At 40.5% G+C, this 23,641-nt stretch overlaps 1 protein-coding gene across 2 annotated transcripts in view; it reads left to right on the forward strand.

Moving 5' to 3' along the window:
- The window catches only part of tacr3a (tachykinin receptor 3a), a 40,861-nt gene extending 20,550 nt beyond the window's left edge, over positions 1 to 20,311 (forward strand). The window contains exons 4-5 of one of the 2 annotated variants that reach the window (XM_054779821.1): positions 11,747 to 11,943; positions 19,958 to 20,311. In XM_054779821.1, the coding sequence (XP_054635796.1) occupies positions 11,747 to 11,943; positions 19,958 to 20,123 (363 nt within the window). In that variant the 3' untranslated portion in view covers positions 20,124 to 20,311. Of the gene's footprint in view, positions 1 to 11,746; positions 11,944 to 15,623; positions 19,869 to 19,957 lie in introns of those variants that run through there. The other variant, XM_054779820.1, reaches the window with a different exon arrangement.
- Positions 20,312 to 23,641: the final 3,330 nt, after the last annotated feature.

The raw sequence follows: 23,641 nt of genomic DNA on the forward strand, positions 1-23,641 counted from the left end.
GTGAAATAAAGTCATGATTTTAACACGTTTTTGACATCCCCCCTGAGCGAGTTTTTTGAAACGACTCCACCAGAGCATATTCTGGGAAACCAGTCAAGGCAAGAAAGTGTTGTGTTGTGATAATTATGATATAACACACAAAAAAATGGTTCGATCGTAAGTATGTTCATTTTGACAGTAAGTGACACTGACAGCTCTATGCTGCAAAATAAAAGACCAGTGAGCAGCAATCGCTCCTTATTCAGCCCTGGAATGAAACCCCATACTATTATTTTAAGATTCCTTGAATAGATTTAGGAAAAAACAGAGATTTAATTACTGAAACTGACAGATTGACTTCAAGACAGCAACCATGCTTTGCAAGCAAGAACACTGATATTGGCAGCCAGGTGCACACACAGCCATGAACTCATACGAAGAAAGTGACATACTCACAACAATAATAACATTCACTACGTTAATCCTTAGTTTATCGAGGTTAATTGGTTCCAGTAAGTTAATTTCCCACGAAGTCGGATTCAATACTAATAAAAGGGATATTTTCATAGTTAGAAGATAAAAACCCCATTTAGGACTTCAAATACAATAAATAAAATTTGTTACCATTATTAGGGCCCTCTAGAGATTAAATAACACCCCTATAGTCACCTTTACATTCATATTACCCAATAAAGTAGATATAATCAGAGAAAGTAAGCAAGAAGGTGCTTTTAATGTTATTTTTCATGACGGAAATAACAAGATTAAGATGTGTTTTGGTGCCTTGAGCACTTTAAAATTCATACAATTTGGTTTGCATATAAACAGGCCCTTAGAAACATCGTCCACTACAAAAACAGCCACTGATGAAAATGGATCCAAAGAAGAATATGACTTTTTTGACTGCATCAAACTAAACTTGTATTACATTGTACAAATGTGGCCCATAATCCACTCAGACAGTCTGACAAAAGAGATACGATTGGATTAATCACCAGAACCGTAAATCCTTTCAAGAACAGAACAGTAAAGAAAATCATTTATCATTCAGTGGGAACAATAGTATGATTATTCTGCTACAGAGATGTGTTTGAACAACAAGAGTCAAGACTTCAGTGCAGGTCACTGAGCAGACATTTTCTGTAGTCAAAAATGTGTTAGTGTTTTTTTTTTCAGGTGTACATGTTAAGCTTTAAGCCAGTTAGTTTTGTTCTGCTTAAGAGTCTTGCCCGAGGCTGCTCTCTCTTTTGTAAGCAAATCTGACGGCAGCCTGAAAGCATTAAAACTCTCGACCTACGTGATATTCAGGAGCAAGAAAAATACACTGTGCCTTCTGACTGCAGGTTAAAAGATAGTCCTAGCCTGACTGAGTGCAAAATACCAGAGGAAAGATGGAAAGAAGCGTATTTTAAAGCATATCAGAGATATGATCAAGATCAACACAGTTTTACTCCATATTGACATGTTCGTATTGGCAAAAATACAAACTACAAGGTATTATTTCTATAGAGTATGGGTGACGTCAAATTACCTCTCAAACATTAGTTTTTTTCTAAGCCCTGATTCGGTTTTCATCTAATTTTTGCCAAGATTTTACCTCAGTTTCTGTACACTGTCTCGGTTTTCGTACAATATTGCACATAACAAACTCGTCCGTTTGCCCTGTTCTGTATTGTTCCATGAAATCAAGTGCCCAAAAAAGCACCCTACATGTTTCTGAGTCACTGTCCTTGCATTTTTTATTGAGTGTGACTGCTAATTAACTCACCACGGGGCCAAAGAAAGTTGCAAGTGCCAGCAATTTGACAAAGAACTAACAGTAGATGCCGTTTTTATTGGCCAATTCCACGATTCCGTCCGCAATTCCTTTAACGCAGAAATGATCGGGTCCTACATTCAAAGCTGTTGACGTAGTGTTCTATACTAGTCTCGTGGTGTCAGTAATATTACTGTAATGTTCAGTGAGACATACAATCACCGGAACAACAGGCTTTTATTGCAGATTTGAATTAACAGGCACAGCAATAAAAATCAGTAATAAAAACACGGCCCAGTGTTGCGGCTGTAATCCATGGCAAGCTAAAACTCAACTCTGAAACCCTGACGTCACTTCCTGTCCGCCACTCACCCTGCTCCTCTGGAGAACACATTTATAGCAACACACACAAGCACAAGTCTTATTTATGTCTTAAATGGATTATGTAGTCTTATTATGTCTACTATATTGGGTAACACAAGTGTAAAGATAACTATATGGGTGTATATAAAGGGAAGGTTGTCAACAGGTTTTCTGTGCTCTACCCATGAAAATATTTGAGTTGTAAATAGCAATCATAGGCCTACTTAGTGGAAATTTACTTGTCACTGTCGGGTCTGACATTAATTAAATGAAGGATTACTGCATATGAAAACATTAAAATGCATCTAAATAAATAAATCCCAAATTGCAAACACACAAAATATTGAGGTCATTTTAATATACAAAGCGGAGCAAGTCAAATGACTAAAAAAGAAAGTATGGTAATATCAGTGTTTTTAGCGGTAAATTGCCAAATGTGAGGGATTGTGTTACATTTGTTACTGTTTATATACAGTATACGGTATATATTTTTAAAAAATGTTATAAAATAACATTTTATAACACAAACCTTTTCCAAGCAATATTGTGCTGCGAGCTAAGAACTACACCTCAGGCAATCAATTCTATAAAGGACTCAGTAAGGCAAGGCAAGGCAAGTTTATAGAGTACAAATCATACACAAGGTAATTCAAAGTGCTTAGAGTAATTCAGCTGACAAGCAAAGGTCACTGAGATGACGTGAATGAGGGGACGTATAGAGGCCAAAAGTGGTTCTTTTACACTTTGCTGTGAGAATATGTTGGGTCTGCGAGGTGCCAATCCATTCCTTGTTGGATTTTCTCATCATCCTCAGTGATAGACAGCACTGTCCTGTCACCACAAAACAGAGTCTCTATTTTTAAGCCTATGTCTAGGGCTTTGTGTTCCAAATGTCAAACACTAATGATGTGATTATAAGGCTGCCATAGCTCCTCCAGACAAGCTGCGTTTTAGGCACCACTGATACACAATCTCTTTGGAGATGTATTTGAATGTGGCCAAGGAAACAATGGCATACCTTTTCTAGAATGTGAAGTAAGGGCAGAATTGAGATGCAGTGTGAATTTATAGTGTGGTGCTGGATGGTGGCAGTAATGCTTTGCACCCCTTGAGCATTTTTGGCCACACTGCACTTGGGTAATGGCAGCGTTCTAATCCTGACCGGACCGGGAGGGTCAATAGCTCCATCCGCCCTGAGAGTAGATCTTGATGGGCTTGTTTTGTGATGAGAATGAAAGGAGAAGCAATTTTAACCATCAGCCACTGAAGTGCAATGCTCAGTTGGCTCTTTTCTCGCTTGTGACAGTCACTATGTTTACATACACTAAAACAGTCAGATTTCCAAAATAGTTAGATCTGTCCAGATGCACAATCTCTAATTCCAACGTTGGCCAAACACTGTGTGCCTTCAAAAAATGTTAGGGGGGTGATTCTAGTAATTTCAGCTTGTTTAGCTGTGTGAGTTTCTCAACAGGGTGCTACATGGTAATAGACAACTGTTACTGGTAGTATTAGTCGGATGGTCAAATCGAAACGATAGCTTTTCTACAGCTCTTAAGTGCGATCGGTAACATTATAGTGTGTATAAATGATATCTGCTTCGACTCTTTTGATTATGGTGCTCCTCAAAGGCATAGAAATAAATTGCTGACTGCTTCTGTTTGCTTTAAAGAAACGTCCAATGGCCTTTCTGCTGTTCTTCATGGGAGGTCTCGGAAGGACAGTTGACAGGGGACTTTATTAAGGGAAATGAATAGAAAGACTGAAAATAATCCATCCAGTCAAAAACGTGGCGCACTTGCTCACTCAACAGTATGTTCATGTTCGTGATAAAGACAAGTCCAAAGAAAAGATAATTAATTAATGCGGTTGCTCCTCCCGCAGGCTGATGAATGACAGCCAGCTAGTCTCAGAGAGTCTGTCAGGTTACAAATCCTCGGGGAGAATCAGGGCAGCAGAGCCAACTGGGAAGTGTCGGCCATCATGAATCCTTGAGTAAAATGACAGCATTTGTTTTTTGATTCAGCTTGTTAAAATAAGAAAAAATAGTTTCTATATTAGATCACATGTTGTAAATTGAGATTGCAATTTTTTTGTTTTTTTGTGCGGCCTTAGCTTCATGGATTCATGGATTATATGTCAGTGATGTCAGCCCTAAATTGTTGGAAAGTAATTCCTTGTTTGTCGCGGTTAATTGGTTCCAGACCCGACTGTGATAAGTCAGTTTCCACCAAGTAGGATTCAATATTAATAAACGGAATATTTTTGTAATTAGAGCATAGAAAACCCGTTCACGACTGTCACAAGGTGGCGCAAGCCAGTGTACAGAACCCAAAGTGCAGAGAGGACAAAGGATGTGTGAATAAAAGATTTAATACAAAAAAATAACTCCACAGGAGTACAAAGGTAGATATACAAAAATGAAAAGTACAACAAAAACACACGGGCAAGGTCACAAAAGGGAACACAAAAACACTGCTAGAAAAATGATAGCAGGAAAAATATACACAGCAAGGAAAGGCACTGCTAACTAGCAGGACAAAAATACTAAACTAAAGAATACTGCTGAGAACCAGGCAGTGACAAAAATACAGAAGGCGCTGCTTGGTTTGGTTTGGTTTGGTTTAACTTAAATTGAACATGCATGCAGGTTACAATGGAACACATCTCATGAATCATTTGACAGTTTCACATGTCCAAAAGGAGTAGGAAGAAGCAAAGCTTATTTAATCCTACCCCCCATCCGTTCCACATCTTGTGCAGTACATATTATTTACTTCCTGTATTCCATGGAATATTATTCCATATAATGATCAGTGTAATAATAAATACATAATAACAAAAATAAAAACAGGCATGACAGAACAATAATAATAATCCATTATAATCAACATAATAATAATAAACATAATAATAACAAAAAAAGTGGCAAGCATATAAATAAATAAAGCAAGTTCAAGACTCTTCTGCCTTGTATTTAGCAAACATCAACTGCTTGTATTGTTTTTTTAATTTGCTCATCTTGGTACATTGTTTGAGTTCCTTGCTCAATCTGTTCCATAATTTAATTCCACATACTGAAATGCTGTCGGTTTTCAGCGTTGTTCTCGTATATAAGTGTTTTAAGTTTAATTTTCCTCTAAGATCATATTTCTCCTCTCGTAAAGAGAAATAGTGGATGATGTTTTTGGGTAACAAGTTGTTAACTTTATGCATTATTTTATCAGTTTGAAAATTTACTGAATCAGCAAATTTTAATATCTGTGATTTTCAAAATAAAGGGTTTGTATGTTCTCTATACGCGGCATTATGAATTATCCTTACCGATCTTTTTTGCAGTACGTTGACGATTGAAGATTGCTTTTATAATTATTGCCCCATATCTCCACACAATAAGTTAGATATGGTAATACCAAAGAACAGTAAACAGTGTGGAGTGATTTTTGATCAAGAACAAATTTTGCTTTTTTCAATATTGAAGTATTTCTCACCACCTGGCTGAAAGCCAAGCAGGAACTACTACACAGATGAGGTAACACTACTCACAGTGGTAGGAGGCAAGTGGTGACCAGAAAGCACACACACAGGTAGGTAGCACAAGGCAGACAAAACGTGTTAGCAGGCAAAGAACAAGGACAATCTGCCAACGAAGGTGCTCCAGTGTCTAGCTTATGAATGGTGATAGCTGATTAGGAACAGGTGCGCGCTGGACACTCCGGCTCTGCAGGATCAGCCATGCACTGCAAGGGATGGCGAACAGGCGGCAGCAGAGCCACAACACAGAGCATGACAGTATCCCCCCCTCGAAGTCTGGCCATTAGTCTGGGGATGGTATCCAGAGGAGAGGCTCGCCGATGCCCCAAAAGCCTTACAGAATGCCTACCACACCTGGGACCCAAACTGGGGCCCACGGTCCAAAACAAAGTCACAGGGGATGCCGTGCACACGAAACACATGTCAAACCAGGAGCCGAGCTGTCTCCAAGGAAGAAGAAAGGAAATGCGATCAAGTACCATCTTCGAGAAATGCCTCTAGAGGGTGGCAACTAGAGGGAATCTTGGTGAGACCGGCTCTTGATTTGCACTTCTCCACGATGTACCCCAAGAACGAGACCGATGGCGAATGGAAGTCACATTTCTCTGCTTTGACGTGGAGGTGACTCAAGAAGACGTTGGAGTAACGGACGTATGTGGTGAATGTGCTCCTGTAAATTACGTGAGAATATGAGAATATCATCCAGATAAACAAAGCAGAATTGGTTCAACATGTCGTTGAGTACATCATTAATTAAATTCTGGAACACAGCCAGGGCGTGAGCTTGAAAGGCATGACCAAATATGCAAAATGCCCAAAGGGAGTATTGAAAGCGGTCTTCCACTCGTCTTCCTCTCTGATGCGTACCAGGTGATAAGCGTTGCGTAGATCAAGCTTAGGGAAAATGGTAGAGTGAAGCGCCGCAAATGCCGAATCCATGAGAGGTAAGGAGTAACTGTTTTTGACAGTGATCTCATTGAGCCCCCTCTAATCAATACATGGTTGCAGTGATTTATCCTTCTTCTCCACGACAACAAATCCTGCTCCGGGTGGAGACCAGGAAGGTCTAATGAGACCCACGTCTAACAAAGAGGATATAGATTCCTTAAGCGCAGCTTGTCCAGGACCTGAAACCTTATAAAGCCTGGCACTGGGTAGTGTGGCGTCCTGGAGCAACTTAATGGCGCAATCGTGTGGCATATGAGGAGGTAGAGTTTGAGCACGTTCCTCACTAAACACTTGACTGAGGTCATGATACTCAACCGGCACGCCAGGCACATTGACCTTCTCTACGTTAGGTTTAACCGCAGGGCTCTTGATAATAGCAGAGCAGAGGCAATTAGCATGGCAATAACCACTCCAATTAATGATGCAATTCTTCTTCCAATCAATAACCAGCTTCTGAAGGTGAGACCCAGCACGCCCGGCTGCAGACAGGGATGGTACTATGTAAAAGCGAATAGCCTCATGATGGTTACCAGGAAGGTGAAGAAATAGTAACTCAGTTTAGTGAGTAACGCCCGCCAGGAGGTGCCCATCCAGGGAGTGAACCTCCTTGGGACATTGGAGTTTAAAACTAGTGTTACCATGCTTAATGACAAAACCGGAGTCCAAGAAACTATCATCCACTCCAGAGTCTATTAAAGCGGAAACTTGAACACTTCTACACCTCCCCCCCAAGATAGTTTCCGACACCAACAGTCTCTTGTTAACGGTGACACTATGGTCCACCGCCGGCAGTTGTCAACATACTCAAAACGAGCGCCCGAGGATCGATTCCCCGCTAGAGGGTAGATCTGTGTCGATGTCGGGATGTTCGCAGGAGAGCTTGGCAGGACACGTAGCGATGTGGTGGTCGGGGTAGAGGCAGTATAGGCAGAGGCTCAGGCGTCGACAGCGGGCTCTCTCAACTGACGTGAGTCGTTGTCCTACCAGTTGCATGGGCAACTCCACCGAGCTGGCAGCAGAGCCGCTGGAGTGCGGATCCATGAAGACGCCATCAGAGTCACTTGGTGTAGGCGTCAGTCTGGTCCGAGGCATCCATGCGCCGCGGTCGAGTCTCTCCTCCTTGCCATGTTCTCATTTGACTTCAACACGGAATAAGAGGAGAACCTTTTTTTCCACTCGATATTAGCCATGGCATGACACAGTGATCATTTTATTGAGGAGAGATATTCAAACCATGATATAGAGAGGGACACCTGGATATGGGAATTCCATTCTTATTTCACTATATAAACTTTGATTAAGCAGACACTTGGACCGAAGTTTTTATAAAACCAAACACCCGATCCCAACAACGTATTTATTTTACGTCTTTTATGGTTTTTTTTGCGTGAGAAGCTAAAGGAGGTGATGATGCAACTCCCCACCCATGGATTATGCTTCAGAGCAATTTTAATGGTATAAAAACGGCCACTAGGTGGCAGAAGTGCATTTAATAAGAGAGGACAGAAGAAAGAAAAAGCACTGAACACAGAACACATGTTTTTTTTTACTATGGGGAAAAAAACCAAGACATTTAAATACCAAAACAGTGCATTAAAATCCTCCCCCCAAAAGGATTCTTACTGTAATGTGTGGGGTGTAGCATACCTAATAAATGGCAAGTCAATGAGCCATCTCTACCCACAGCATTATTACAAATGTATTTTTAAATTCTGCTTCATTTTTATTACCCCAGTAGCTCTCTGTTCACTTAGGCAGCGTTATAACGGTAAGTCCTCGCTGTATCACGTTGCAAATAGATGGCGGGGCTCATTCCGACCGGGAGATAATTAATGGGTGGTCATTTATTGGTTTAATGAACGAACATAAATCTAACTGCAGCAGAGAAAAGCCCTGAGACTGTTTTGGTCAATTACATTTGCAACTCAAGATCCTTTTTTCCTGCATTAAAAAGCTCATTAGCATTTGAGTCTCATTAGTTTTCTTCAACAAAGCAAAGCAAATCTGTGTTGTAGTAATATGTTTTCCCCTCGGTTCATTTCAATTTTACGTGATATATAGATAGTCATAATGAAGATCATAAGATACTGTAGGAGGGTGTATCATGTGTACTGTGATCGTTTTCATGTTATGAATATTACTGTCAGCAATATGTGTATAATATCAGCCCTGTTTACTCTTTGTTTTTAATAGCAAAATACGCTGATGTTGACAAAAACATGTCCCACAGTAACGTAAATGACTCATTTAATATGGACTGGGTTATAACTGAAACAGAAAGTGAGTTATATTGTGCTTTACCATAAAGAGCATGCGCTACATTTTTCATCGTACAGTTTGTAAATAACTAATACTTATTATTATCACTGCTATGCATGAGAGTGTGTCTACTCAGAGAAACACCTTAAAGATAATAGCAAACGCAAGCTGTGTGAAATCAGTTTTTCCGCCTCATTTCAACCCAACCCGATCATGAGTGACTGAAATTTCAAAGCGTACATGCGTTCTATGCCCATGTACCAGTATGGGAAAACAATGTGTACTTTTGGAATTTTGCCCATCATCCACAATCCTTATGTGAGACATGAACACACGTTTCTCTTTTCTGTACATTCTAAAGATATGAAAACAGCTGAAAAGAGTTCATTCCACTATAGAACCAATGTGCACAGACAGATGCAGATTGAACCCTCTTGTCATCCACCCTGTGTACAGTAGTAAAGAGAGACAAGGAAAACAAACATGTATGCACTTGTCAATTTATCGAGGCCGGCAAAATGATCGACTTCATTTTTATTTATCGTGCGGTTAATCGATTTTTTATTATCGGCTTAGGCTGAGCAGTTGGCCGGTTGCAGCGATACGTTTGGATGTGGCTGATCTGCCCCTTAAACAAATGCAAGAATATTGACCAAACTGAATAAAGCGTCTTTCTACAAAGTTCAGTATTATGAACTTTCAGTATTATCAGTATTATGCCACAGCATTATGCCACAAAGTAAAAAAAAAATCTATTCATAAAATGATGTTATAATGGCCAAATACAATCAAAAGTAGTAAACCACTTGGTACAATTTCATGCAGAACATGCATTAGGCATCTTCCCTGTTCTGTCTTGCCACATCCAATATGGCGGTGACATTGACGTATGACTCAGCGCTCAAGACGACGTCTCCGTCACCCGAGAAATTTGCACATGCACAACAAGTCCAGTGTCCAAGTCCAACACAACAAGTGTTCTTTGAGTGCTCGGCTCGGCGTTCGTGAGCGAGCAGCTCAGACAGGAACAGGAAGTTTAAAGGAGAATTGATTTGAGGCAAGGAGCAGATCTTTTGCTTTTTTAAAACATTTATACAAATGCAGTTAGAGTAATGGCAGAAGCCAGCCTCTTTGATGTGGGAGCTGAAACAAGTTTCCTTTTTACTTTAGCTAGCAGCAGCAGCGTGAGTGAACGGGTTAACAGAAACGAATACCTGTCGTTCCTGGTTCAGAATAAAACTTGCGAGTTTTGAACAACTTGGTCAATACTAGACCATCTCTACAGCTAATCATTTGGGTTTGCAATTGTAACAACAATGATGCTGTCCTCTTAATCACAAGCCACCAGCAATAAGATTTAGAGGATTTTGACATAAAATAAAGGAGCAATTGCTGCATATGGTAATTAATGTACATGCACTCTCAATTTCCACATCCAAAGACTCTCTTTCACACCATTATCTTGTAGGTCATGCAGTTGTCCTTAATCTTGCTGTATTGTGATATAACCGCACTTAATCATGTATTCAAATAGATTTTCTGCAATTACCAAATCCTTTGCTCTCATAGAATTCCTTTCATCATGTTCTGACAGGTTGAATACATTATTCGCTCGTTTAATAAACTATTCCGTTTTTCACCGCGCTCATGGGAGAAAATACAAGTGGGTTGTGTCAATATGGAGGCCAGGTGTCATGTTATGTCATGGAAAATTGCGCTTGATAATACATGTAACAGTAGAAGGGAGAGACATCAAGAGTGTAAGTGTTCACCAAAGTACACTTCTGCAAGTTTCCTGTGATCATTTAAGAGTCATTGCATAGCTGCCGCCATACTACTTAGAAGTGGAACTGTTTTTCTTTAGCTTTTGCTTTTGCTCCTATCGCTGTCTTACAAAACACCGCTAATGCCGATCAAATGACTCTGCACTGGTGCTCAGGGTGTTTGAGTAGACCTGTTTCTGTCTTGCTGCAGGACTATAGACAACAACAGAGCCATGTATCTGAGTAAGGTACTTTATTTCTCACACGAATAAATAGAAATTTCCACAACAGTGACCTCCAGCCTCTGCAAGCACTCGTGGTCATGTGTCTTGTCCCACAAGTGCCTTACAGAGGGTTTTAATAAAACTTTACAATTATTAGTTATTCTTCTTTTCCCTTTTTTATATTTAATGCGACTGGTTTTAGTAGTTACAATCGGGAAGCATGAAAGAGGCACAAAAAAAGATGAAACCCATCTTTGAGGTCTATGGCCAACCAGTATGCTAATTCTAAATGATTCCGTCATGGCGTATTATCTTTACAACATCTGAGGCCGTTTGTTCTGGAATTTTAAATTGAATTGGATATCTGCCCATGTCTGTGTTTGGATAAAGTGCTGATTAGCATGAAGTGTCAATCTTTCCATATATCTTATTTAACCTTTTTTTTAAGTAATTTGCCCAGCACTGATCATCACAAAGATACTGACTGACTGCGTTAAAGCTGTTTAGTCACTACATTGAGTAGTTTACAGCCTTGGTTTGTTTTATGCCATTAACATGTCTCAAAACGGGGGGTGCAAGAGTTTCTGTTTACATTTCAAGAGGGACACGCTGACGTCTGTTTTGTCTCCGGTAGCCTGCTCTGAGGAGACCCACGGTGTCTGCAGGGAGTGTTTTTGCCAGGGATCAAACAGTGGCTATCCACAGCAATGACATGTTGAAAGCAAGTGCCAGAGGGCTGGCCCTGATGATTGAGTGTTGGAGCAGGCAGAAAACATTACTCCCCTTGTGAGCATACTAATATGGTATGGGAACAGATGTGGAACCAACCAGCAACAGCGATGTTAAAAACAGACATGGTGTAGGATTTGCTGCATCGAAGAGAACCTTAAAATCCTAACCCAACCCGATTTTTTTCGCAGGTTGTAAAGATGATGATCATTGTTTTGGTGACCTTTGCCCTCTGCTGGCTGCCCTATCACATCTACTTCATTGTGACGGGCCTCAACAAGCACCTGAGCAAGTGGAAGTCCATCCAGCAGGTTTACCTGTCAGTGCTGTGGCTGGCCATGAGCTCCACCATGTACAATCCCATCATCTACTGCTGCCTTAACAGCAGGTAAGTGGAACGGGAATGTGCAGAACAGTACTCTAAAATATACTAAAATATGCACAGTGGTATCTCGGTTTTTGTTATTATTGGTTCCGAAAGGTCAAATGAAAACTGAAACGTTTGAAAACAGAGCAATTTTTTTCCATGAGGAATAAAGTAAATCCAATTAAACTGTTCCAGAAACCCCAAAATATAAACATACGTAATACATTTAATAGAGAATAATTATACAGCGGAACCTTGGTTAACCACATTAAACCGAATCAAGTTTTCCCGTAAGAAATAATGATATCTAATGAATCTGTTCCGGACATCCAAAAATGTTAGTTAGTTAGTTGGTTTTACATGCAGGAAACAGTTCTAAATGCATATACAGTTGTCCCTCTCTACATTGCGGTTCAAACATCGCTCCCATGCTTTATCATGGTTTTTCAAAAATGTATTAAATAATAAATGGTAGTTATTGTGTAGTGCACTATGGCCTATTATTTTTGTCAAAAAATAATTTGATAACCAGTCATATGTAGTATTCAGGTCTTTAGGCGCCCGTAATTTACATTGATGAGACATTACCTTAGATTACATTACCTTAACAGCACATGGAGTCAGACAGCGAGGCACGTCCGAGATGATAGAGTTGTACAAATAATGGTACAAATAAATTGGAGGCAAACTAGTTAGCGCAGTTGCTTGTCATATGCTATGAACGGGAGCCATCTCTTATGTCCCTGCAGTGATTCCATAGCCTGCGCATTTTGGGCGGCACACAGGAGGCGACATTGCCTCGACTGCATTCATTTTCAATGGAACCTGCGATTATCGCGTGTCGCTTGGCTGAACGGTGACACACGATAATCGTCCTGTTCGTGCGTGTGAAAGTTTGTGCCCATACGTGTCATGCGACGCGTGTCTTGCGACGCGATCCCTGAAAGTTGAAACATTTTCAACTTTTCACCAATCCAAACGACGACCAATCAGCGGGAATTTCATTGTTCGACCAATGAGTGGACAGAATGCTAATCAGCATTCGCAATCAATGCTAATACTTGCCGTGTCAGATTTTCCAGAGCTACTTGACATTTCTAAAAAAACATAGAGCAGTATAAAGAAAAAAGCAGCGACTTGGGAACTCGTTGGCACGAGAGTAAACATACTGTATCTGGTTTTCATTCATTTACACGGACATTTATGCAAGTTTATCTTCAATACTAGCAAGATCCAGTACTAGCAAGGGTCCTTGATGAACACCGGACGCTTTTCCTCTCCTGAACTACTTTGAGATCCCGAAATTCCCTCCACATCTGACAGCCAATCAAACCGTCTGAGACTGCGTGGGAGACCATGGGAGACAATTTGCTCTGGATGTGAATGCGTCGGTCACCTGTGTAGCTGGTCAGAATTGCTTGTTGCTTCCCGTGTGCATGTTTTCGTACGCATTGGCGATGAATTTCGCCAATCGCGGTCGTTTGTCGCCTCCCGCGTGCCACACACAGGAACCTGCGCGATAGGGCGGCCATTGCGTGTCACCATCCAGCCAAGCGACACGCAAAATTCGTGCGTGCGAAAGTTTGTGCTCGTGCGTCTTGCGACGCAATCCCAGGAAGTTGAAAAATGTTCAACTTTTCATCGCTGTCACCAAGATGAGGACCAATCAGCGGGAGTATCATTGTTCAACCAATGAGCGGACAGGATGCTAATCAGTATGCTATACTTGCCATGTCTAATTTCCTGGAGCTATTAGACCTTTTTGAAAAAAAAAAAATAGCGATATTTTAAAAAAGCAGAGGCTTGGCAACTCGTTGGCGCCAGAGTAAACATATCTACTAAGTTTACATTAATTTACAGACATTTATGTAAGTTTATCTTCAATACTACCAAGATCCGGTACTAGCAAGAGTCCTCGATCAACACTTGCCGCTTTTCCTCCTCTGAACTACTTTGATATCCCGAAATTTCCTCCACATTTGACAGCCAATCAAACCATGGGATACTCGTACAATTCGCTCTGGATGCGAATGCGTCGCTCACCGGTGTACCTGGTCACACCTTGATTGAAGACTTGATTGTTGACTAAAACGTCAAAGATGAGCAGGGAGCCACATGAGCACCACCTTTGTTTTTTGCTATCAGTTTTGTCATGAATTCAATAGCTCCATTGTGGGTTATTTTGCAGCAGATGCCTGTGGCGTAACTGTGTCAGTTAGCAAAGAACTACAGCGTTAACCACTGATGGCATAATGGGTGGGCGACGGAGCTGAGGGACAATGACTTCCGGGTTCGTGTCATGCTAACAAAAAATGTAACGTAAAAATATGTTACGAACACAGCTGGACTCACGCTGTGTATTAGTAACACGAGAAGACGCGTGCCATATTGTATGCTAACCAGGAAATGTACGGGAAGCAGACTTCCACTGTTTCTATTTTTAAATGAAACAAAAACTAACATGCTTCAGTAAATAATATGTTCAATTACAGTATGTATGGCTTCATATGGCCTTCAGATAAAAAAACAAACAAACAAAAATTGTGGTTTTAATGATTGCACGCTAATGAAAAAAGAAAAGACTGTGAATTATATCTGCTTGCATGGTTTGGGTGCATTGACTCAGAAAGTAGAAGGGCATGCAGCAGAGCGTTTTGCCAAAGACAATAATTTGCCCTTCTCCTTTTTATGCAGACTGTCATTTATGTCAAACTATATTATACTTATTATTATGTATCAGAAACGTCTCTCATGAAGGTCCATATCATTTATTCTTCAGCAGTACAATAGGGGCTAAAACATCTCATTAACCTTAAATATTAATTGTCGCTCATCGAAAATTCTGGTTTTATTACTGAGCCGTGTCTGACACCATCGCTCTGCATATAACTGCAGATGTGCTTGGATTTAGTCTTTATCTATAAATAACGACGAGCGCATCAAAGGAGATAAACTGCACGCTTCTTTCTAATCAGCATTCATGTGAATGAGATTTTACAGCAAAGAACAAAGAAACACCAAGCAGTAGAGTTTGGCTATATATGGGATTCTGTATTTTTCAGGGTTGTAATGGATCGTGGCAAAGCACCACGGTAAAATATAAGCCGCTATACCTTGGAAATTAGTCTGATATATGCGATATCAGGGGCATTATGGCGCTAATGTCAGGGTTTGAAGTCTCATGCAGCGATCGTGTTTTGATCTGACAAATCTTTAGTAAGTTGAATCAAGTGTAGAATTACTACAGCTTCTGTTTGGACAGTTTGATTTAGCCTAGCTTTATTGGTCATGCCTGGAAAGTGGGCCGCATGGATGACGTCGTATAAATGCGACTGTTGTGATACGCTGTGCTCACATGTTGTCTTGAATAAACGATGCCAGCATGGCTGCTCCAAAAGAGTGTTAGCGAGTTTTTGCGAGTTTGGGAGTTTTTGTCTTGTCAAAGGGTGACTTCAGACGGCCTACACCTTAGACACTACACTATCACCAACTTTCTACTGCTTGATGGTGAGGGCAGCTCAAGTTAAATGGCTAATTTCGACATGAAAGACAATAAAAGGGAGAAAGACTGACAAAGTGTGTGACGAAGGAATTATAAAGCTTTTTTTTCTTCTACTTGTCATCCTCCCACTCCCTGATCAATCAACGGTCCTTGTGACAGCTCCTCTTCTTCTTCTGTGTGCTCTCTGATGCCACGTCAGGTTTCGAGCTGGCTTCAAGCGAGCTTTTCGCTGGTGCCCTTTCATCAAGGTGTCCAGCTACGACGAGTTGGAACTCCGCTCCACCCGGCAGCACCCAACCCGGCAGAGCAGCATGTACACGCTCTCCCGAATGGACACCACCATGGTTGTGGTTTACAACCCTGCCGAGGGCGAGGGCGGGGGCAGCGGGAGCGGCGGAGGTGGCTCTGAACGGAAGTGGTCCATGTCCTCTCGGAAGAAGAGCTACATCACGTCTCGCTACACACCCGCCGGTAGCAGCAGCGGAAGCATATCAATACAAAATGGAAGCCTGACGAATTCTCAAGCTGAGGAATTCTCTTGAGTGAGGTGACAAGCATGCATGCAATTCTTGTACACAATGCGTGATGCACTGTACATACAAACCTTTCATTTGTGTAATGAGAAAATGTGCTTCACACAAGCAAGTCTCAAGCGATGTTTGGCTCCAATCATATCGAATGCCTCCTGCAAGAGTGCATTCCTGCTCAGCCTAAAAGCGCTATCACTAGGTAACATCTAAATGTTAATTGCAACCTTATTTTCGGAGCGTCTCGGCCCTGTGGATCCAATTGTGGCTGTTAAAATTATAAGATTTGTTTGTTCTGCTTGAGTTTAACACTGCATGCTGGAATTGCAGTGTGCTGTACGAAGGAAAAACATCAGACAATACTTTGTGGTCGTGGTTGTAAATATGTATGGTTATTTTCCATCAGTATTAACTGTGAACTTTAAAGTGGGGGACGTAAGTATTTGATCCCTTTTGGGTTTTTTTTAAAATAAGTTTACTGTTAGATGTGAACAGCCCATAATTTTATGGTAGGTTTATTGTAAAAGATGAGGGATATCAAGAAAATAACTTAAATAATTAAATCAATTAAATAATGACTTAGCACTTGGTGGAACAACTCTTGTTGGCAAGCACAGAGGTCAGACGTTTCTTGTAGTTGGTCACCAGGAGGGATTTTGGTACAATCAAGCTGTTCAAATACTGAAGGTTTCAAGGCTGTTGCTTGGCAACTCAAAGTTCCAATTACTTGCACAGATTTTGTATGAGATTTAAGGGTGAAGTTTAAAAAAAACAAAACACAAGAGGATCAAATAATTATTTCCCCCTCAGTATGTTTTATGTGGAACTACTGTTTTTCTCCACTGAATAAATGAATGTAGAGTTACCTTTTACATGTAAATACACCTGGGCAATCAAGTATCAAGCCTACTTGGAACGTCTGGGGCGCCCGCCTTTCTTTTTCTTTTTTTTCTTTTTTTTTAAATCTAATCGAGATAAGGAAAAATGACCTGCATTTCACACAGTTGCATTCTGCTGTAAAGCTACGATGCATCGTTAAAGCTTTATGTCCACTGGGTTTTCAAATAAAATACACGTACAGTCGTCACTAGCCACTTCACGGTTCAAGTTTCGCAGCTTCGCTCTATCACGGTTTTTCAAAATAAATTAATGAATAAATGATCTGTGTTTTGTGGCCAATTATTAGCTACAAATATGCATATTTATACAAATGTTATGTATTGACGGCCTAAATTCAGCACTTTCAAAGCATTAGAATGACTAAATGAACAAAAATACAAATATAGGGCATTTCAAAGACGCATATATGATACGTCACCTTGTACACTGGTCATTAGGTGTTAGCAATGTTACTGTAGCGACGGGAGTATTGTGTCGTTCGGAGCTGCTTTATAGAGTATAGGGTATAGAGGGCAGGGACGTTCTGCATGCTGGGTTAAGCTAACTTGTAGGAAGTAAGTCAGTTGAAGAAGAGAACTTTAGTAAGTGTGGAACTGTTCATGCTGTTTTGAGCATGTAAGACATCGTGCCCGGTGTCTGTTTCAAATGAAAAGGTTTTGCAGCCTTCTGTCTTGGTGTCATTCAGCTGCCATTACATTACATTGATGAGAAAATTGCCACCGCAGGAAGTATGCGGTTCAGAAAAAAACAACAGGGAGCTCTCCCAATGCTAACGTGTGAGTCTATGGTATGTTGTATTTATGTCTTAAGTAGGGTTGGGTATCGAGTCTGGAGCCTTCGATTCCTAGTTTCGATGCCCACTTTACTGACCTGAAGAAATAGCCGCAAACACCAGCGAAGAAGAAGCGGCTAGAAAATGTGGGTTAACTTCGTAAAAGAGAGCGGTCGGCCCAGTGTAACATTTGCAACACAATGATATCACTCAAAGGAGGGTGCACGATCAACATGATTAATGTTCACACATTCATTGTGTTGGAATAACACAATACCTATTCTTTGAAGTGCTACATCTGACTCCCTCTAAGCAAGAAGAACCAGGGAAGTCAAACAATGAATGATGTCTATCTAATGCCAGTGTAACCCAGGGTTTCAAGATACTAGCTGATGTGGAAGTCCGGTATAAATAAAGGACGGCTACGGCTAGGCAAATTTATTCATTTGTACAACGTCCGTCTCTGTTAGCAACAGTCAGGGGACCTTCTCAACGCACACAACACACTTCTAGCCTTCCAAATAAGAGCGCTTTGGGCTACTGTTTACTTGTGTTACCAAAATAAGGATGTCAAAAAATAGCTTACACCATCATTGAGGCAGCAAACAAAGTATACTTACTACTTTTCAAAATTAAACATCTTTTGTGAACGAGTACTCCTGTAAAAAGACATTTATATTCAAGTTGAATGGTGTATACTGTTCGAAAATAGCCTTGGAAGAAATTCATAGTAAAGTTGATAAAACGTTCATATCATTAAAAAAAATGTATGGTAGTTCAGACATTTCATCCAAAACGAATTGTGGTTAGCGCCCTCATTTAAACCATGAAACTTTTATGACCCTGCCTCTTAAAAGCATCTGGATCAAGAATCGTTTGGAACCAGAATCGAAACGAGGAATCGGAATTGGAACCAGAATCGTTCAAATTAAAAAAATGCCCAACCCTTGTCTTGTGTAAAGGTGACTATAGGACTGTTATTTCATCTCTTGAGGGTTCTATCCATCCATCCATTTTCTATACCGTTTCTATAGGGTCGTTCATTAGGGTCACGGGGGCATGCTGGAGCCTATCCCAGCTGACTTTGGGCAACAGGCGGGGTACACCCTGGTCGCCAGCCAATCAAACAGACAAATAGACAAACAACCATTCACACCTATGGACAATATAGAGTCGTCAATTAACCTAACATGCATGTTTTTGGGAATGTGGGAGGAAGCCGGAGTACCCGGAGAAAACCCACGCACACACGGGGAGAACATCCAAACCCCACACAGAAATGCCCGGGGGAGATTCGAACCCAGATCTTCCCGATCTCCAGGCTGTTCCTGTGTTGGCCAACATGCTAACCACTAGACCACCGTGCGGCCCTTGAGGGCTCTAATAAATCAATTTTAAATGTAATTTAATTTAAATTTTGATTAATTGAAAAACCATATTTAAAAGGTCTTAAACAGGTTTTGTGTGCTCTAACTACACGGTCGGGTCTGGAACCACTTAACCACAATATAGGAGGGAATACTGTACCATGTAATTTAGAACAACCAAAAGACAAGCCTCTCTGTGCTGTATGTGTTGGTGTTTTTTCTTGCTGTAAATTAGCATAAATAATAATATAACTAAATTAAAACAATAATATTTTTTTAATGAATAGAATCCAGAAATTGCACAGATTGGATCACGTTTAATATAATTGTATACTAATTGTTCTTGTTGTGGTGAGCCAGTACAACATGAGTTATGAATGTTTGGAGACTTCTTGAAAGTACAGCACCCTAGAATGTGAAGTAAAATGTATTGCGCTCTTAATGTCAAATATTTGTCTTAAAAATGTGTCTGTTACTGTGTGTCTGTGATAACGCTCTACTTTTGCTGTATTTCTGAAAGATGCCAGGATGTTTTTTGTAATGCAATCATTTGCGATGTTAAAGGAAGATGGCATTTTGTGTGTCTTTGCAATAAGCAAAATGGTATTTTACAATGTTAAAACAATGTCATCATAATAACCATTATGTTTTATTGCTGGTTAATTACGATCAGCAAATGTGAAGGCCTTTAATTACTTAATTGGAATAGTTTTGCTTACTTGTTTTGAAAGGGAAAATATCATTGTGTAACAATAACAAGTAGCTACAGTCTTTATTTTTTTTGTTTTACTTTTATGTGCATTCTGCATCACAGAGCTGGCAAAGTCCCTAAATAAAGAACCAGGCACTGCAATGTCTTGGTGAATTTAATACAATGAAGAATAAAGTTACACAAGTTACATGTTTAAAAAAACAAGCACAAAAAACGACTTCTGCCTAAATAAGTCAGAGCTTTTTTCTCCACCAGTGACTTGAAGAGATGCGGCTGCAACACAGAGACCCGCTTCAAAGACTTTGAAGACTTTTTTCAGGGAAGTGGAACCTGTAAACAGCATCTTCTTGGCTTTGGTCTTGAGACAAAACAAAGATTTAAGGGCGTTGAGCACATCTGGCGCAGGCTCGCTGGTGGCTGATGAGGCCGATTTGTGACAGGCACACTCGGGTGAAGGGGAATGACGAATCCGGAGTTTGTGCTTTGGCAAGATGGTTCTTCCTCCTCCCACGCTTCTCCTCCAGGGCAGCCCTACGGTTGCTCTCAAAGGAGGAGACTGATGAGCGGCGTGTCGCCAAACCCCTCGGCCAGCAGCAAGGGCTGACCACTGTCGATGGTCAATGTGGCAGGTAGACAGCTAGGATTTTTCCAGAGAGTCAACAATATCTTTACTTTTTAATACAATGAAGAATAAAGTTACACTGTCCAGTACATGTTTAAAAAAAAGCACAAAAACAAGCTTTTTCTTCCCATCAGGCTCACCTCACACACCAGTGACCTGAAGAGGTGCGGCTGCAACACAGGGACCCGCTAAAGACTTTTTTCAGGGAAGTGGAACTTGTAAACAGCATACACCACCTCAAAACAACAAATGAAAAAACAAAATGATATTTCAGTTCAAATGAAAAATAAGTCCGTAACTAGCTTGGAAATGTATAGCGTGGGCACCTGTCTGCTGGTAGCAACTGCCATGGACTTATTTTCTGATATATGCAGTATTTTCATCTATCCATTTTCTATACTGCTTGTTCTCACTAGGGTTGCGGTATGCTGGAGCCTATGCCAGCTGACTTCGGGCGAGAGGCGGGGTACACTGGACTGGTCGCCAGCCAATCGCAGGGCACATATAGACAAACAACCATTCACACTCACATTCATACCTATGTGAATTTCTCTTGGAGATCAGTAATGTATCTATCCACATGGACGATTTTGAGTTTCCAATGTACCTAGTGTGCATATATTTTGGAATGTGGTTGGAAGCCAGAGTACCCGGAGAGAACCCACGCTCGGGGAGAACATGCAAACCCCACACAGAGATGTTCCACCAGATATATCAGTATTTATACCCATTCAAAGTAGTTGTAATGCAGATACAGGTAATAGCTAATGTTTGTCAGGCAAAACTTGCATATCTTTGCAAAGACTTGTGACCATCCATGCATTTAGATTTATCCGCATGCACCTTTGCCTGGTACAATGAAGTGAGTGCCTCTTTGAAGTAGATTAAAGCATTCCCCTCGCGAAGCTATCAACACAGTGCACTCATCCTAATGTAATGTAAGCACAGACAACGAAGTTCATCAAGCCAGGGCTAGCTGACCTTCAGACTCAGTGGTATGAGGGAGTACATCTTTTGTGCTGTTTTTGTAGCTTTTATATTTATCATTTAAAACAGAGCAGTCATTTAATTGCAAAAATAATAAACCTGTCTCACAAACTTGCCTTGTGGGCATTACTGGTAGATTTTTCACTGGCTTTTGGGGGCCCTACAGTTAGGAATTTAGCTTGGCTAACTATGGCTAGCAACAACTGACAATGTAAAAGTGAAGCGTAATTATGGGAATGGTGTGTGTGAGTGACGGGAAGAAACTAACTCATTTGAGGAGAAGCCCCATGTGGTTTGAATGTTTAAATATCTAGCACCCAAATATACTGTAAGACGGAAAAAATAGCATCCTATATTCCGGCCAATGCAGTATATGATTTAAAAAATCTCATCTCGAATAAATGACTTACCTCTAATCAATGCCTGCTCTGTAGACCTCAACTATAAGACGATCCATCTTTTTCAGGCTTTTTACAAGGCAAAACATATCATCTTAAGGAAAATGTGGTCATACCAGATATTGACTGGGTTTCTGCCCCCTTCCCCAGTACAGTTAAACTGCACATTTGGATTGGCCTTTTATTGTGGCCAACCTAAGACCCACCTGTGCAATAATCACAATCGGTGTCTAATCGGTATGTTGGTATGCCACACTTGTGAGGCGGATATGAATGCTCACTAACGCAGATTGAGACAGATTTGTGAACAATATTTGACAGAGATAGGCCTCCTTTTGTATACTTAGAAACAGTTTTACATCTTTGAGTTCATGAAAAATGGGAACAAAAACAAAAGTGTTGCGTTTATATATCCACTGTATACATACTGCTAAAAAAAACCACTGAAATAACACATCCTGGATTTCAATGAATGAAATATTCTTATTAAATAGTTTGTTGTTTACATAGTTGATGTGCTGATTTTGTTGTGCTGACAACAAAATCACACACAAATTATCAATGGAAATCAAATGTATTATTAGTAGTAGTAGTATTGGGGGTGTCTTGCTGTCCAGTGATTAAGTGTTCCCTTTATTTTTTGAGCAGCAGATATACTACTATAATCTATATGTAACAATAGTGAGCAAACTATCAAAAAAGCATAATGATGAAAGAAAGAATTCGTCTCTTCAAACCTTATACTTTACAGCAGGGGTCACCAACGTTTTTCCTTGTGAGAGCTATTTTTACAAAATGAAAATGGCCAAGAGCTACTCATTTTTGTAACATTTATTTTCAGAGCTTATTTTAAACCCAAACAAATCAAATATGCTTGTTTTACCAGAACATGAACAAAATGCTGGTGTCCACAACTCACATTTTGTACTTCAGAATGCATTTCTTTCTACTGTTCTTTCATTATTAACTGAAAACCTGAATGAAAAGCAGGCTTGCGGGCACCTCATGTGGTCGTTGGGGGCTACCTGGTGCCCGCGGGCACCACGTTGGTGACCCCTGCTTTACAATATATTGAGGCAACTCAATGGCATGTCAGTTCCTGTTATCAATGGTGCAGAGACACCCTGTCTGCCAGACTAGTGTAGAATGCTTTTTTTTTTGTGTGAAAGCAACTTTCACTGACTGACTGCTGGGAAGAAGTGTAGGTCTGCAACACTAGACAACAATGATCTAGGGTTCCAATATATCTGGTGTGGGAATTTGGTTGTGTCTGCTGCGTCTGCTTGGTGGGCAATGTATCCAAAGACTTTCCAGACTTTCCGTCTTTCCAGAAATGAATTACAGACTAGCGAAACACTAAAACCCGAAGCAACCAAACTCCTCGACAATATCATTTTGGAGCCTGAAAATGGGTGTCAGAGTGGAATTATTTTAAAAACAGTCTCGATTCCAGCATTAAGGCGACATTTTGAAGTTGTCGGACCACTGAAACCCTGTCCACAAGGGAACACTCTGTGATTTTTTTTTTAAAAGAAAAAGAAAGAAAGAAAAATTGCATCCACACAGTGTCAGATTAGTAAATAGTCGCATCCAGACAAGAACAGATCACTGGGTGAAAACAATGTAATACTTAAAGGCACACCTACAGCACATGTGGTGCTTTAAACAGACACACAGACAGAACACGGGACGCCGAAACTATAGAAGAAGAACGAACGCATGCACATAAAGTCTGTCGTGGAATTAGTCCTGCGAGTCATTTTGTTGTCTGTTTTTTTTCTGCAAGTCATTTTGAGGACAAAAAATATCAGGAGAATGTCAACTGGTCAAAATCATGCTGGTCAAAATATTCAGATATTATGTTGGCTTGTCGGCATCAGTCACTTCTGGTCACAAGGCATTCACGTCAACTTTGTCCAGAAGTAGTTGTTG

This window comes from Dunckerocampus dactyliophorus, chromosome 6, assembly GCF_027744805.1.
Source record: "Dunckerocampus dactyliophorus isolate RoL2022-P2 chromosome 6, RoL_Ddac_1.1, whole genome shotgun sequence".
Taxonomy (NCBI): Eukaryota; Metazoa; Chordata; class Actinopteri; order Syngnathiformes; family Syngnathidae; genus Dunckerocampus; species Dunckerocampus dactyliophorus.